The following is a 16,634-nucleotide window of genomic DNA, read 5'->3' as shown; positions in this document are numbered from 1 at the left end:
GCACAATGGCGTGTCTGTGGACCGAGCGGGTGTTGAGCAGGATGCACTTCAGGTGGATAGTGTCGGAGCTCTGTTTGGAGTCTATGGATTTGGTGTGGGTCCTGATGCAGTCGAACTTGCAGGAGTGGCAGGTGAAAGGTCCATGGGTGTGCCCTGGGGCGGCTTGGTAGCAGTTTGGGAGTCTGCCGGGGTTAAGTGCTGAGCGAGTTGCGGCGTCGTACGTTATGCGGGTGGAGTAGATTTTGCGGGGGCCAGGGGGTCTGGCGCTGGGCGCAGTCCAGGCGCAGACGGGCGTACACGGGCTTACCTTTGGCGCACCTTCGGTGCGCATAGGGCGCGTCCGCTGCACATGAACGCTGCGCGCAGAAGCATCTGTCATAAGTGGATAGTGGAGGGGGGAGGAGCGAGGGAGGAGCAGCTGGGAGGTGGGAGCAGGGTGGAGAGACGGGCTAGGAGTCACAACAACAGAATGGCAGCACAAACAAAAAGCGAAACAGGAGGAGATTGGGGCACAACCGGAATAACGCTATGATCTGGGCAGTGGTACCGGTACAATCAGGCACAAATAATTTTGCAGGCAATGCGAGCAGTGCAACAATTACTAATTAACAGCAGTGAGCAGTAAGCAGTATGGTGCTACGATACCAAGCACAAATAATGTTACAGGCAATGCAAGCAGTGCTCAATTAATAATTAGCAGCAATGAGCGGCGAGCAGTAAGCGCTACGATACCAGGCAGCAATGAGGACTATAGCGCTACGAAGTCAGGATGATCAGGGAGCGTGAGTAGCGACCGCTTCTGAGTAAGCCAGGACGGTCACAGCACTAGACTAGATGGGTCAATCCTTATCTATCAGTGGGAGGGAGGAGCAGCTGGGAGGCGGGATCGGGGTGGAGAGACGGGCTAGGAGTCACAACAACAAAATGGCAGCACAAACAAAAAGCGAAACAGGGCGAGATTGGGGCACAACCGGAATAACGCTATGATCTGGGCAGTGCTACCGGTACAATCAGGCACAAATAATTTTGCAGGCAATGCAAGCAGTGCAACAACTACTAATTAACAGCAGTGAGCAGTAAGCAGTATGGCGCTACGATACCAAGCACAAATAATGTTACAGGCAATGCGAGCAGTGCTCAATTAATAATTAGCAGCAATGAGCGGTAAGCAGTAAGCGCTACGATACCAGGCAGCAATGATGACTATAGCGCTGCGAAGTCAGGATGATCAGGGAGCGTGAGGAGCGACCGCTTCTGAGCAAGCCAGGACGGTGTCATATTTTTTCCAAGGCCTTATGGAAATGGACAGGTATGTCTATTACTTGCCCACCCATAAGATCATAGGATTCCACTTAATCAACTTTTGAAAGATTGGAAAGAGACAACTTAATAGGCTGTGCATACCAGCTTGGAGACAGTTGATGTAGAGTCTTTTGGAGTCCCACCACACTTGGCCACTTGGCTTGAAGCCACTGAACTGAACTTTAACTAAGGAGACTTACATTTGGGGCACAGAGATATGCCTCAGAACTACTGCGTTTGCCCTGTCTTAGTCCTCAAGCTATCTTCCGTCCCCCAAAACTACCAAAACTTGAATCATGTAGAGTAGAAGCTTAATTATTTGTCAGTATTATGGTGCACACAAATTAAAATCATTCATAAGCAGTCCATTGCAAGATTGGTCACTAAAAGCCTCATGAACTATGGGTCTTAGCATTCACAATTTCAGTAAATCAGAGGGTTTGTAAATGCTAAAACCCTTAGCGATTCAGAATGATTTGGATAAGGTTTTCTGAATCATTAAACAGGTTTAGGAATTAATTACGAAATGGTATTTGAAAGGGTCTCGCTGTTGACTTAACCACCAACATCGTTACCGCAAGTAGGAGAGCCACTATTAACATAGAATCATTGGAGGCAGTTATTTGACTTCTACTTAATTGCTATTGTTGGGGAGAAATTGCCCTTCTCCCAGGATTGTGCCCTGAATGCAACTAACAGTACCAATTAACAGGATTCTATAGTGAATGAAGCAAAGAGTAACTGTAAGATATCGGTTCTATCAAACTGCTGCTGATATCTATGACATCACAGAAGACAAGACCACATGCAGTCTTGTGTGATGCTAGGGAACTTTGGGCCTGATTCACAAAGGTAAACTTAGACCAAAAGTCTGAGTTTGGACCTAAAGTCTAACTTTACTACTACTAAAGTTCGACTTTTGGTCTAAATTTAGACCAAAAGTCTAACTTATACCAAAAGTCTAACTTTAGTAGCAGTAAAGTTAGATCTTCAGTCTAAACTTAGACTAACAGTCTAACTTTACTACTTGTAAAGTTAGACTTTAGGTCTAAACGTAGACTTCAGGTCTAAACTTAGACTTTTAGTCTAAATTTACGTTTGTGAATCAGGCCCTCTGAGAGTACAAACTGAATCTGATGTCACGCTTTTGTAGGTACAATATTTGTGTAGATAAACATACACAAACACAGTTGCCTATACACTTTCAATAAAGACTGTTGTTAGAAAACAAATCAAGGTTTTCAAGCATGAGTACATCTATTTTAGTAGAAGCCAAATATAATGCCAAATTCTTGTGAGTCTCCACTTTTTTCTGTGCAATGTAGAAACATTTTCATCTACCACTTCTGCATGTCTTGAAAGAGACGAGGAAAGGAATCAACTATGGGGATCATTAGGATGGCGGGCAAATCGCCACTGCAGGCCCGGTGGGGATGATCCACCCACCATTCGAACTGATTTACCCCCGCTGGGGAATTGCAGCAGACCCAAATTATGTCCGCCGCTTTTCCGCCGTTCGGCAATCATTCCAATTGCCGGCTGGGATGAGCTGGGGCACAATATGGTGGTGTTGCCTAGAAGGCACCACCATCCATATTATGATGATTGGTTGTAAAGGCCTTTCCATGGAAAGCTGGCAGGGATGTGCTTTGGGGGCCTGTTGCGGGCCCCCAGGGTGTGTGGGGGTAGGAGGGTGCACTTAAGGGGTACCCATGGTACCCCCTGCAGTTCCATGCAAAAGGTGGCCTGCCGCCTTGTGCATGGGAATGCACAATATGTTAATTTGGAATTGCGGCGGATGCTGCTGTAAGCTGAGGGTGCTGCTGTAAGCAGCACCCGCCACAATGTCAAATATGCGGAATGCGACCGCCAGTGTGGCGGTCGCATCCCAATCAGCAGTGCAGGACTACCGCACGTCTGGTGGCTGGTCCCAGCACTGAGAGGATGGCGGGCGAACTGAAGTCCGCCCACCATCCTAATAGGCCCCATAGTGTTATCAGACGGCTATGTAAGCAAAAAGAGCAGTGTGTAGTCAGTGGAAATCATTTTGCAAAGTAGTAATTGCAGGGTACCTGCGGGATGTCATCTCACAGTACCAGCAATTATTGGTGCAGATTTTGCACGCCACAAATGTTGCGCAACACAAAATCTGGGTATTGTAGTTCAGAACTGCACCAATACCAGTTTCTAAACCCTGTAAAAATATGATAAAAGCAAACTATTTAAGCAATGTAATGGAATATGACCACACAGCAATGTAATCCACATGTTTAAAGATCTCTTGATTAGATATACCATTGTTGGAGGCTGTTTATGCCTGAATGTGAATGAATTGTTTACAATTCACTTTTTTTTTTTAATTCTCAATATAATACATGGGCTTATTCATACTCTATACATTTGATTCCCTCCAGGTCTACTCAAGTTCTGCGCCACTGAGGATTGGATTCTACGACTCAGATGGCTATAACATGCCGGTTCCATGTATGAGACGAGCAGTCCAGGAAACCAAAACGCTCCTCGAGAAAGCTGGCCATACGGTTAGTACATGCTGACTGATAATGCAGCACAGTACATTGCTTAAATAATAATAATGTTTAACACAGCAGAACTCCTTTCCAACATGTTCAAATGTTAAGAGATAAAGGTGAGAATGAAGGGCATGTTAAAAGCTTTTTTTTAAAGTTGTAAATATATCAATACATTTGCATATTTGTTAAATTCAGTGGCAAAATATAAAGAAAGGCTTCTAAATTATTAGTCATGAAACTAAACAGATGAATAATGAAAAGTTTTTGATGACTAACAATACACAAAACAATCAGTTTCATCCCTAACAAACTTGGAATTGGACCCAGTCATCCTCTTGCTTGTGACATTGCCATTAGCCTTACCTCCAAAAGTCGGTCCCAGCAGGTTATTTGAGGCAAAGATTTTAAAAGTTATCGGATAATTCGTTAAGAACTCAGGGGTGTAATATGAATGGTAAATCAAATAGCACAAAATCACCTTTGCATTAGAATTGATTGGGAAACATCATGTATGAGTGTTTTCTTCCTGCCAAACCTGAGGATAGAACTCGAAAAATCGCTTCTCAACTGGAGGTATGTTTTTAAATGGAGGTATTTTACAATGTATCCCCTAAAGGTCTCCTATGCAATTGGAAGGATAGCTACACCAAACAGCTGTGCCTATTTGTTTCCATTTCCAACCTCCAGTAGTTAACTGACTCTGACAGAGTTTTACTTTTTCCTACATCCGTGCTCACTAACTGGACACAGTTCCTCAACTTATCAAAAACCTAGAAAAAAGCTTGCACCATCATAAATTGTACTTAAAAAAAAGTTAATAGGATTTGTTAAATTTAAGAGTAGAGCCTTAAAAGGCCACATTCTTTGGTCATTTCTGCCAGGATTGCAAAGCGCCACTGAATATTGATTTCAGGAATAATTATCTGTTGTAGTTAGCAAGAAGTCCACAATAAAATAGCTGTTAAAATAGGGTAACCATTAGCTGCCTTCCTCATGCTTTGTGCTTAATTTCTGTCTAGAAGCACAAGGTTTGAAAGAGGGCTTTTGGAGCTGACTACAAAATATATTTCTTTAGAAAACAGGACAGCATCTAAAATAACAACAGAAACCATGGGAGCACATTTATTTTAATTAGGTTCATTGGTCTTACACAAGAGGGTGAGACAAGTCCCTTCATTGCTGGAAAATCATCCTTAATTCAATTGATTAGTTAATACACTGCAACATTTGAAAAAATCCTGCACTTACAAAAATGTACCACCTTGGGTGGGCCAGAGCCTTCCTTTATTTTGACAGCCAGGGGTGTGTGGCCTCCCTCTCCAAGCTTCTACAAGGCCTCGGGACCCCATCTTCTGGGACCCTCTACCCTTAAGGGGACATGCGGCTCCCTCTTCCCATGCCTCACTGAGGCCCTTGGTTCCAAGTTCCCCAGGGTTGCAAAATGAGATAAAGAGGAGAGGGCATGCTGCCCCCCTCGCCAATCCACTCTAAGGCCCTACGAACTCCGGGGCATATTACCAACAACTAACGACATTTATCACTAAATGGGCTTAGCCAGTACTTTTTTTTTTAACGCCAAGCATCGCCGTATATTATCTCAGAAATAACATGCTATTTGCAATGTTTATCTCTAAAGCGATAAAATATCTGCATTAGCCGCGAAATGCGCGATTATCGCTGGTAATCCAGCTATATTCACACATTATCGCTAACAGGGACTTAGCCATAATATCCAACTCCCATTGGATATAATAGCTAAGAACTGGTCTGAGCAGGCGTTAGTTTTTGGAGATATTCGCGCTTAGTGCGAATATTTCCATCGTACGCCTGCCTTGCTACTAGGCGATAGCGACGTTAGCGACTGCTTTCAGTCATAACAGGTTGGGTATGCCCACTTTACATGTCATTAGCGATAAATATCGCTGACATGCTATGCGGGCCCCAAACCGCTCGCTATCGCCTACAAGCTGTCGCTAACTGCTGTTAGCGACAGCTTGCTAATAAGGCAATAGAATTATCGCCGCTTGGCGGCCGAAAACGGCCGCTAAAGCTGCAATAATCACATATCGCCCGCCTTGGTAGTATGCCCCTCCATTCCCAGGGTTCGAATTTATTTAAAAATGGGAGAGGTGCTGCACCCTCCCCACCAAGACGAGATATACAATTTATATATTTATGTAGTAAAATATTTATGATTATATATACATATATAAATGTCTTCTGATTCGATGGGACCGTAGGAAGATGGCGCACACGCCGGCAGAGCGAACCGGTATTAAATCCACACAAAAATCTAAGTACGTGCGCTCTCAGGATACCAAATACCCAGATCAGATGACAAGATGTAAAATATTCATTACACCAATATATATATAATATATATATATATATATATATATATATATATATATATATATATATATATATATATATATATATCGTAGCTCCTTTTCTCTCGTATTTTCCCAAAGAAAAACAGCCCTCGCGGGAGGAGGATCAACGTTTTTATTTTCGACCCTCTGAGCACCAGAGGGTCGAAAATAAAAATGTTGATCCTCCTCCCGCGAGTGCTGTTTTTCTTTGGGAAAATAAGAGAGAAAAGGAGCTACGATAATAGCGAGGCACGCCCCTCGCAACATGCACCCGTGCATGAGTGCCTGACCCGGCGTAACGAGGAAGCAGCAAATATATATATATATATATATACATATATATATATATATATATATATATATATATATATATTTATATATAGATAGATCGATAGATAGATAGATAGATATATATACCCATAAATAAAAACTACATAAATAATATTTAAAAACTTAAATAATTGTAAACTGTTTAAGTACAAAATGTGCTAATTAATTCGAGTATATTTAAAAGTAAAATATTTAACCCCCTGCAATTACACATTTATTAAAAATAAGATTAGCATCCGAAGAATAAAATAAACTGAAACCATCAATATTAAAAGTAAGACACAGGCCTCTGATGAGAATCAAAAGAGATTCGAAACGCGTAAGGCCAGGGACGATTGCAGTGGGGATGCCAAGCTGAATGCCTTTCTGAAATAAAGTATGTTACTTACCAGCTACGGAGTGCGGTCTTATATCTGGGCAATCCTTTTGTGCGAATACAATCGTGCGGTTCCAGGCCGCGTGAGACGACGCACCATCTTTAAACCCAAGGACCCAGGTGGTGGAAAATTCCACTTCTGTGCGGGCGCAGTTGGTCTTTTAAATACAGGCATCCAGAGTTCCATCCTGAAGCCCAATGGAGGGCTATAAAGTTTGTCCCATACTGATGTGCAGCAACCAAACCCACTGGAGGGTCGTGCAATTTGATTAAATGTAACTACATCTCCCAGAGTGCTTTTGAAAATAAAGGAATGTTTTTCCTAGCTTGGAGGCACACCTGAAGACAAGTAATTTACATAAAACTCAAGCGGGAGAATGCAGTTGAAAAGAAGAGGTTGCTGACACGGGCCTCTGATGAGAATCAAAAGAGATTTGAAACGCGTCAGGCCAGGGACGATTGACGATTGCAGTGGGGATGCCAAGCTGAATGCCTTTCTGAAATAAAGTATGTTACTTACTAGCTACGGAGTGCGGTCTTAAATCTGGGCAATCCTTTTGTGTGAATATATATATATATATATATATATATATATATATATATATATATATATATAGAGAGAGAGAGAGAGAGAGATAGATAGATAGATGGATGGATAGATAGATAGATAGATAGATAGATAGATAGATAGATAGATAGATAGATAGATAGATAGATAGATAGATAGATAGATAGATAGATAGATAGATAGATAGATAGATAGATAGATAGATAGCAAACACACAGTTCCGATGTTCTGCCAGTACCCGCTCACGAGTGGGTCGTTGTTAGGGTCCCGGAGGCCCGATATCTGCATTCAAAGATTCTACCATACGAAGAAACGTGCAACGTCACTCAAGGAGTTGCTGTGCTTCAAAGTTTTAATTGGCAGCAAAAAACAAACAACGCTGTTTGTTTTTTGCTGCCAATTAAAACTTTGAAGCACAGCAACTCCTTGTGTGTCGTTGCACGTTTCTTCCTATGGGAAAATATTTTAATGCAGATATAGATAGATATATATACCCATAAATAAAAAACTACATAAATAATATTAAAAATCTTAAATAATTGTAAACTGTTTAAGTACAAAATGTGCTAATTAATTCGAGTATATTTAAAAGTAAAATATTAAACCCCCTGCTAGTACACCTTTATTAAAAATAAGATTAGCATCCGAAGAATAAAATAAACTGAAACCATCAATATTAAAAGTAAGTAAATAAATAAAAAAATATATATATATTCTTATGCATCTTGTTTCACCAGCAGAAGGGAAAGTGTTGGACGTCAGATTGGTTAGATTTACTGTTCCTACTCCAGTCTAAGCAACAGTAGGAAAACTATTGGACTTCAGAGGCTTTGGAGTTACTGTTCGGAGGCTTTGGATTTACTATTCCTACTCCATCCTAAGCAGGATGACGGAAACTGTTGGAATTCAGAGGGCTTAGATATACTATTTTCCCTACAGTAGGCAAAGGGTTGGACTTCAAAGGGATTACATATATATAAGAATACAAGTCCTTTTCATTTGATACAAATATTGCAATACCCAATCAGAAATACTGTGTTACAGTGCATAAAGTCAACTCTAATATTTTAGAAATATGAAACATTTTTAAAATATAAAATTAAAATTAAAAAATAAATACATTGAAATACATATAAAAGCATTCTCGCACCTAACTGCAAAAGAAATCTCAAACTTTTAAAATAAGTAACAAATTATTACTCACAATACAAATAAAAATGAAAAGTCATTCCACAAACATGATTTCACAAACACTTACTATTAAGATAATTATGAATTCAAATAAGACAAATAATTAACATAATAATTTCAATAGTATGAATGTACAAATTACCCCTTAATCATTTACAAATTAATAACAATTATTATAAAAAATACTCGAACTTTAACCTCTTCCCATCCTATTCCCCCATATAAAAAAGCACACTATAAAATCTTGAAATAAGCACAGTAATTTTACAATTAAAATACATAATAATAGAAATAAAGCACTACATAAAATACACATTTACATAATTTGCTAATTTACATATTCAAATATTTATTTCTTAAAGCAAAATTAATTAATATTAAAATGAAACAGATTTTATGTTTCACTTCCATCAATCAATCCGAGTTTCTAAAGTGTGACTACTCAGCCATGAGGGCCCCAACGCGCTGGTGGAGGGCTGCTGATCCATCTGCGCTGTGGTGTTCGGTCTAAAAGATAGGTCTTGAGGTCCTTCCTGAATTGGGTAAGATGGGGATTGTCTGAGGTGGGTTGTCAGGATGTTCCAAGTCTTGGTGGCGACGTGGGAGAAGGATCTTCCTCCGGTTCTCGTCTGTGGATCTGAGGGACGGCAGCCAGGGACAGCCGGGGGAGCGGAGGTGTCTGGTGGGGCGGTGGAATGAGAGGCGGTGGTTCAGGTGATGGTCATTGATCATGGAGGGCTTTGTAGGCATGCATGAGGAGCTTGAAGCTGATCTGTTTGTTGACTGGGAGCCAGTGGAGTTCTCTGAGGTGTTCAGAGATGTGGCTGTGGTGAGGGATGTCAATGACCGGCCTGGATGTGGCGTTTTGAACATTCTGAAGTTTTCTGAGGAGTTTCTGGGTGACGCCGGAACCGAGTGCGTTACCATAAGCTAATCTACTGCTGATGAGTACCTGGGTGACTGTATTTCTGGATTCGGTCTGGATTCATCTGACTGTCTCCGAAGCAGGCAAAGCATGTGGAAACATGAGGGCATTGATCTGATGGTTCATTATGAGCGAGGAGTCTAGTAATATACTGAGGTTTCATATGTGGTTTGTCAGAGGGGGCGGGGTTCCCAGTGTGGAGGGCCGCAATGAGTCATTCCAATCTGAGGGTGAGGTACCTACTTCTATAAAGGTTCAATAGGTTCTCTGACCTAAATAGGGGTTCTATCATACCTCAAAGGATGTAGGAGAGGTTCCGCACATTGGCAAATGTTTCAATGTGTAAGCTGCTCCCTGCACCTACCATTCACCTCTGCTCTCCCGTTCCAAGGTGAAGGGAGGTGCAGCCTAGGTCGGACAACCTATTTCCTTTACACAAGTAGGTACCAGCCCTCGGGGTACTACTCTCTAACATATAATAGTCGTGGTTTTTTTACAGCACACATTACTGCGGTGTTCACTCATCCTGACTTTTACTGGCCTGGTTGTCATGCCCACGTATTCTTTCAGGCATGGGCTGGTGATCAAGTAGTCCACGTTGCGGCTGTTACAGTTTGTGAAAGAACTTTGTTCCCAAGTGGACTGGTTTGAGAAAGTTATGTTACGGCTTTTTTGCGTGTACTGACAGGACGCACATGATCCACAGGGGTGGAGTCCACTGACCGCTGTTAATTTTTGCGGGTCATGGTTGGTGCGATCTTTAGGTCTTGTGTGGACCAATTGGTCAGGGAAGTCCTTTTTGATTCTCCACATCTAAACCCAAAAGGAGGTCCTGTTCAGGGTCAAAAAGGACTTCCATGACCAATCGTAGCACAGCTTTTGTATCTTTCAATTGGACATCCAATCCAAAGAACAAAGCTGGGTTTTTCGTCTTGGCACTAACCTGACAGGCCTAAATGACGAGATACCATGGTCTCAGTTAAGAATCTAATTGTACTCCTATCCATTGGATAGATTTTTCTGTGAAGGTTCAACAACTCATTGATTAAGACTAGAATGTATTATTGTCCCCAAGCATTTTCCGTCCCATTACCACACTCCATCATTGCCAGCTGTTCCCCTACCATTTTGTAGAGCTTTGTCCCGACCCCCTCTAAATCACAACAAGGGTTTCATTGCGCGTGAACTAAAAATCGCTATGTGATAGGGTTTTCAGTACCGGAACAATAAACTGTGCCTCCACATACACGCAGGCGCTCCTATCCCCATAGCATGCACGTGTCTTGGCTAATAGGAATGCGACTGGTTAGTAAACATTGAGCGTTCACACGCGCAGGAGAGTTACACTCTAACCCGCATGCGCATGCTTATTATGGTCAGTATCCCTTTACCCCGCATGCGTAGAGCATAGGAAGACCCAACCCACAGCGGATGAGTTTTTCGTTCGGCACTGAACCTTGACAAATGAAATTATTTAGCGATACTTGCAGCTTTTCAGTGCTGGCAAAACAGAGACGAATTTGGACAGAATAAAGTATTCCTTATGAACAAACTAACCTGTCAATAATGTCCGCCGCAGAACATGTCTTTTAACTCGATCTCTCGGGCACACCTGTCCCGAGTGAGAGCAATAATTCAATTTACTCCTAATTACTCAATTAACCCCACCACATAAAAGGCGCCCCTCCCCAGCTTCACAGTATCACGGAAGCCACGGACGAAGGGGGAAGCACCGCTGTGCTGGGGGTTGAGTAAGTACGGCACAGCCGCATGGAACAGCTGCCCTCTGTTCTACTTTTTTACCAAGTCTAGTAACTTTAATTCCAACTACTTAGGTATAGAAAACATTCTTTTCTTCCACTCCCTTTCTCTCCCCATTCACAGTTTGGATCCTCAATGTACCCTTCGCTCCAGAGTTGGCTCATGGGGCACTGACTCCAAATATCCTGAGTATGTATCCCAGCCAGAATGATTGCTTGACTTTTGTGTATGTCTATTGACCTGAGTTGTAACTACACTGTTTTATCCTTTAGCACTTCACTTACAAGGTACTTTCCAGCACAACCTTGGATACCATGTACCTTATTCCATAGATATGTGTGTTTTTTTCCCTTACAGGTGATTACTAGTCCTACGCACTGGGATCTGCGCAATTATAATTTTGTGTTCTTATCTTTTCAGGCTTACTACATGAGCATTACTGATGTAGCCAGGAACACGGACATTTAATTTAATTATAAATTATCTGTACACATTGATCATAATTTCTAGTACATACACCCTTATTTTTGTGGTGAACATTAGTGAGTGACAGGGGATCTGTCCCCGGTCCTGACGAAGGGGCTCAACGCCCCTAAACATGTTGACCCGCACAGGAGAGTAAGTTCATTAATCCACTTTACCTCTCCGCATCACACTTTTTTTAACAATACCAGCCAGTGTTTATTAAAAAATTCTTTTCTACCACTAGGCCAGGTATTTTTAACATCACTTATTTATCACCCCTGACGCTATTGACACTCACTCCCATTCACTCACATAGAACCCTCAAAATAAAAGGTGCTCCAGCGTATTCGCTTGTCGCAGCACTGCCCCGTCCCGCAGCGGGGCGGGAAGACCCCAATGATGAAGCATGACACCAAGGGGCCTTTTGGTGTGTGAGGGGTATTTTAACACATTCACTTTCTAGGTGGCACTAATGGATTTTGTGTCTCCCATAAAAGAATGTGCTTAGAACTTGCCTACATCAGTCCTCCATCTCAGGTTCCATATTATAGAAAAAATCACTGTACAGAGGGATGGCCTGCTGTCTAATGCCATATGACCATGTATGTAGCTAACAAATTAAAATACTTGGAGTTTGATCAGAGAGTAATGAGAATAGGATATCTGTTCCAATACAATTTACCAAATTTGCTAATAGACAAAATCCATATGAAACTGGCCATTTTATTTTTCTACTAAGATATCTGTATCCCTTTGTATTTTGATGCACACGTCTGCATGCATCCATGGAACTATAACTGTTTTGCATTAAGTGTATAAGCTGTCTAATTTGAGCACCTTTTTTACTTACAATTCCTGAGGCAAATCTTGTGCATCTGGCAAGTTGAAATTTCCAGATATAGTTACTGCAGCAGGAAACACTGCATGATGAAAGTTAGTTATAAGGTTAATGTATATTCTTAGATGCACACACTGAATCAATACGTTTATCTGCAAAGCTTTTTGTCACTTATTAATGTACTTAATGTACTTATCAATGTTCTAGTAGCATGAACATTATTCAGCAACTGAAGAACTTTATTTTATCAGATGTGATTGCTGTGTTTTTCAAATCTATCAGCCCTATTTAAAAAAAATCTTTCATTAGAAGAATATGAAATACATCTGAAAGTGTGATTTTCAGTAACAAAACACACATTTTGCATTTTTTAAAAGACAAAAAAAAGTAAGTATATCCTCAGGAACAAGCAATTACTGAGACAAAATTTCTGCATGAATGTTTGAAGCTTTTGAAAAATGCATATCTAGCTAAAAGGCAGCAGAGCACTGTTCAGGGTCAAAGGCAAGCATTGAGGGATAAAGGAGGTAGCTAGATTCTTGGGGGGAGACGTGTACTGTTACTGCATTGTGATGTAGTGTTCCCTAAAGAGGTGCATCTTCAACTCTTTCCTGAATTGAAGCAGTGCTGGAGCAGTCCTGATGGATATGGGGATCTCATTACAGATCTTGAGAGCATAGATAGAAAAGCATGTTGATGCCTTTTTTTCTACACATCTTAGTCTGTAGTCTGATGGTGTCCTGACTGGAGATGTCCAGAGAGACATTAGATATTGTGGTCGGAATGGCTTTGTAAAGAATGTAACTGGTTTTGAATACAGTGTGGTCCAGTAAGAGGTGCCACTGGAGTTTCATCAGCATGGGGTAATCTGGTCATATTCCTTCAGACATGTTGCGTTGTGTAGGATTCCCTTAATATGTTCAGTATGGAGTCTGGAAGGCCATTGAACATGGCATTACCTCCATCAAGATGCAAGAGTACGAGTGTTTGGACAGCAATTTTGAAGTTGCTTTTGGGGATAATATTGTTTCACTTTCTGTGAATGTGAGCCTATCTAGGTTCATATCATAGCATATCATCCTTTTATCAAGAATTCAACAAAGCGGTGTATCTTCAAAAGCTCTGGCTTGGTTAAAATCCTTCCGTACAAAACGTAAACAAACTTCGTTCCTAGGACATTTCCTCTCAACCAAATGCCTGATTACTGCAGACTTCCTGCAAGTCTCTTCTCTCAGCCTGCTTCTATTTAATATCTACATGGCTCAGTTGATCTCGTTAATATCTTCCTTCAATATTGATACAACCTCATACGCAGATGACACACAATTGATCTTGGACCTGGATAAAGACACCACCAAAACAGAGCTTTATTTTAAGCAATGTATGACAAAGGGCATCCGCGGGATGAAACTAAACAATCTTAAATGTAACCCAGATAAAAACCAAGATATTATTGATAGGAAAAAACAATCCCTTTAACCTAATCCAATGGTGCCAGAAGATGCACCTGCTCCACCTAACACAGTGGAAATCGCAAGGAATTTGGGAGTAAAATTTGATGCTTCTCTTTTTGCAAAACACACAATATGATGGACGGAATGTTGCACAATGGAAAAACATTCACCCCTGGTCACAGATCTGGGTTTAATCCATCGTTATTTTGCTCACCAAGCCACCCCAGTTAAGACATGGCCATGTGCAAATCAGTCTTGACCCTGTGCCTCATGGGAACAGTCCAGACCGAACTGCCAAGCCATGTCTTCCCTGGACCGGAATCAAGCATCCTAGGACCGGTTTCTGGCTATCAGCCGTCTTCAGCCAGGATAGCTTGACTCCAGTGGCGTAGTGAGCACGGGACCCACATCTGGGCATACCTTTCCCACATAGGGTGAACAGCAAAACACACAATATGATGGACGGAATGTTGCACAATTGCAAAACATTCACCCCCAGTCGCAGATCTGGGTTTAATCCATCATTATTTTGCTCACCAAGCCACCCCAGTTCAGACATGGCCATATGCAAATCAGTCTTGACCCTGTGCCTCATGGGAACAGTCCAGACGGAACTGTTAAGCCATGTCTTCCCTGGACCGGAATCAAGCATCCTAGGACCGGTTTCTGGCTATCAGCCATCTTCAATTTTGGAAAAGGGGGTGGTGATGGACAGAGTTTCTGAATGATGCAGAATACTCCTACCCAGTCAAGAGATCAGGGCTTGATCCATCACCGTTTTTTAGCCCCCTGCACCATCCCAGCTCAGAACCTGGCTACAAGCAAATTAGTCTGTTCCTGTCCCAGTGCATCATGGGAACAGGGCAAACAAAACTACCAAGCCAATTCTTATACTGGGAAGGAAACAAGCTTCCGGGGACCGATTTCTGGCATTTCAGCCGTCGTCGGCTCGGCTTGCTTGAATCCTGATGGTGCAATGAGCAAGGGACTCACGTCTGAGTATACCCTCCCACACTTAGGGGCCGCTTATGATCGCGGACGGACTTGCGTCCGTTCGCGATCACTGAGGAGGAGGGGACGTCCGCATGGGCTGCGGAGTCCCCTCCTGTGCGATTAGGATGTGACCGCCAGGGTGGCGGTCACATCCTCTATTTTTAACATTGCGGCGGGTGCGGCTTCAAGCTGCACCCGCGGCAATGTTAAAAATGCACGCATTGCATGTGCATGCAGAAAGAGGCAGGCACCGCGCGGTGCCTGCCGCTTTCTGCATACAAATGCATAGGTACCCCCCATGTGCACCCCCACCCCCCCTTCACCTAGGGGGCCCGCAACGGGCCCCCGCATTGAAGTTACACATGCTTTTCCACGGCGGAAAAGCCGCCGCGGAAAAGCATGTTTGCAGGCACATGCTAATCTGGCGGACGGTGTCTGAGAGACACCATCACCAGATTAGTGCTTTTCCTCTGCGGTTGTAAGCCAACTGCGGAGGAAAAGCTGTGGACGGAAACCAGGACCCACCAGCCATCCTAATGTGGCGGTGCGTCTTTGGTGGGTCCGCTGCGGATTTTCCGCATCCTCCGGGCCGGCGGTGGCTTCCACCGGCCCGGAGGATGCGGAAAATCCGCAATCATAATGAGCCCCTTAGTGTGGACAAAATCGATTTTGGAAAAGGGGGTGGTGATGGACAGAGTTTCTGAATGATGCAGAATACTCCTACCCAGTCAAGAGATCAGGGCTTGATCCATCACCGTTTTTTAGCTCACTGCACCATGGGAGGGTATACTCAGACGTGAGTCCCTTGCTCATTGCACCATCAGGATTCAAGCAAGCCGGGCCGACGACGGCTGAAATGCCAGAAACAGGTCCCCGGAAGCTTGTTTCCTTCCCAGTATAAGAATTGGCTTGGTAGTTTGGTTTGCCCTGTTCCCATCATGCACTGGGACAGGAACAGACTAATTTGCATGTAGCCAGGTTCTGAGCTGGGATGGTGCAGTGAGCTAAAAAACGGTGATGGATCAAGCCCTGATCTCTTGACTGGGTAGGAGTATTCTGCATCATTCAGAAACTCTGTCCATCACCACCCCTTTTTCCAATATCAGCCATCTTCAGCCAGGATAGCTTGACTCCAGTGGCGTAGTGAGCACGGGACCCGCATCTGGGCATACCCTTCCCACATAGGGTGAACAGCAAAACACAAACTATGATGGACGGAATGTTGCACAATGGCAAAACATACACCCCAAGTCACAGATCTGGGTTTAATCCATCGTTATTTTGCTCACTAAGCCATCCCAGTTCAGACATGGCCATATGCAAATCAGTCTTGATCCTGTGCCTCATGGGAACAGTCCAGACGAAACTGCCAAGCCATGTCTTCCCTAGACCGGAATCAAGCATCCTAGGACCAGAAATGTTTTACCTTGTTTGATTTTGCTGTTTTTGCAACTTCGGTGGCAAGATGTCGTTTGTAAACTTTTGAACTTGAACCTCCCTCCAACCACTCAGCAGCACATGGGAAAGC

At 42.8% G+C, this 16,634-nt stretch overlaps 1 protein-coding gene across 1 annotated transcript in view; it reads left to right on the top strand.

Annotated features, from left to right (window-relative positions):
* Positions 1-16,634, top strand: part of LOC147747108 (vitamin D3 hydroxylase-associated protein-like) — a 458,139-nt gene that overhangs the window by 228,910 nt on the left and 212,595 nt on the right. The window contains exon 8 of the mRNA XM_086952359.1: positions 3,717-3,842. Within this exon, the coding sequence (XP_086808485.1) occupies positions 3,717-3,842 (126 nt within the window). The remainder of the gene's footprint in view (positions 1-3,716; positions 3,843-16,634) is intronic.

This window comes from Lissotriton vulgaris, chromosome 1_1 (genome assembly GCF_964263255.1).
Source record: "Lissotriton vulgaris chromosome 1_1, aLisVul1.2, whole genome shotgun sequence".
Lineage (NCBI taxonomy): Eukaryota > Metazoa > Chordata > Amphibia > Caudata > Salamandridae > Lissotriton > Lissotriton vulgaris.
Note: the sequence above shows the minus strand (reverse complement) of the source record. Positions and strands in the feature narration are given on the sequence as shown.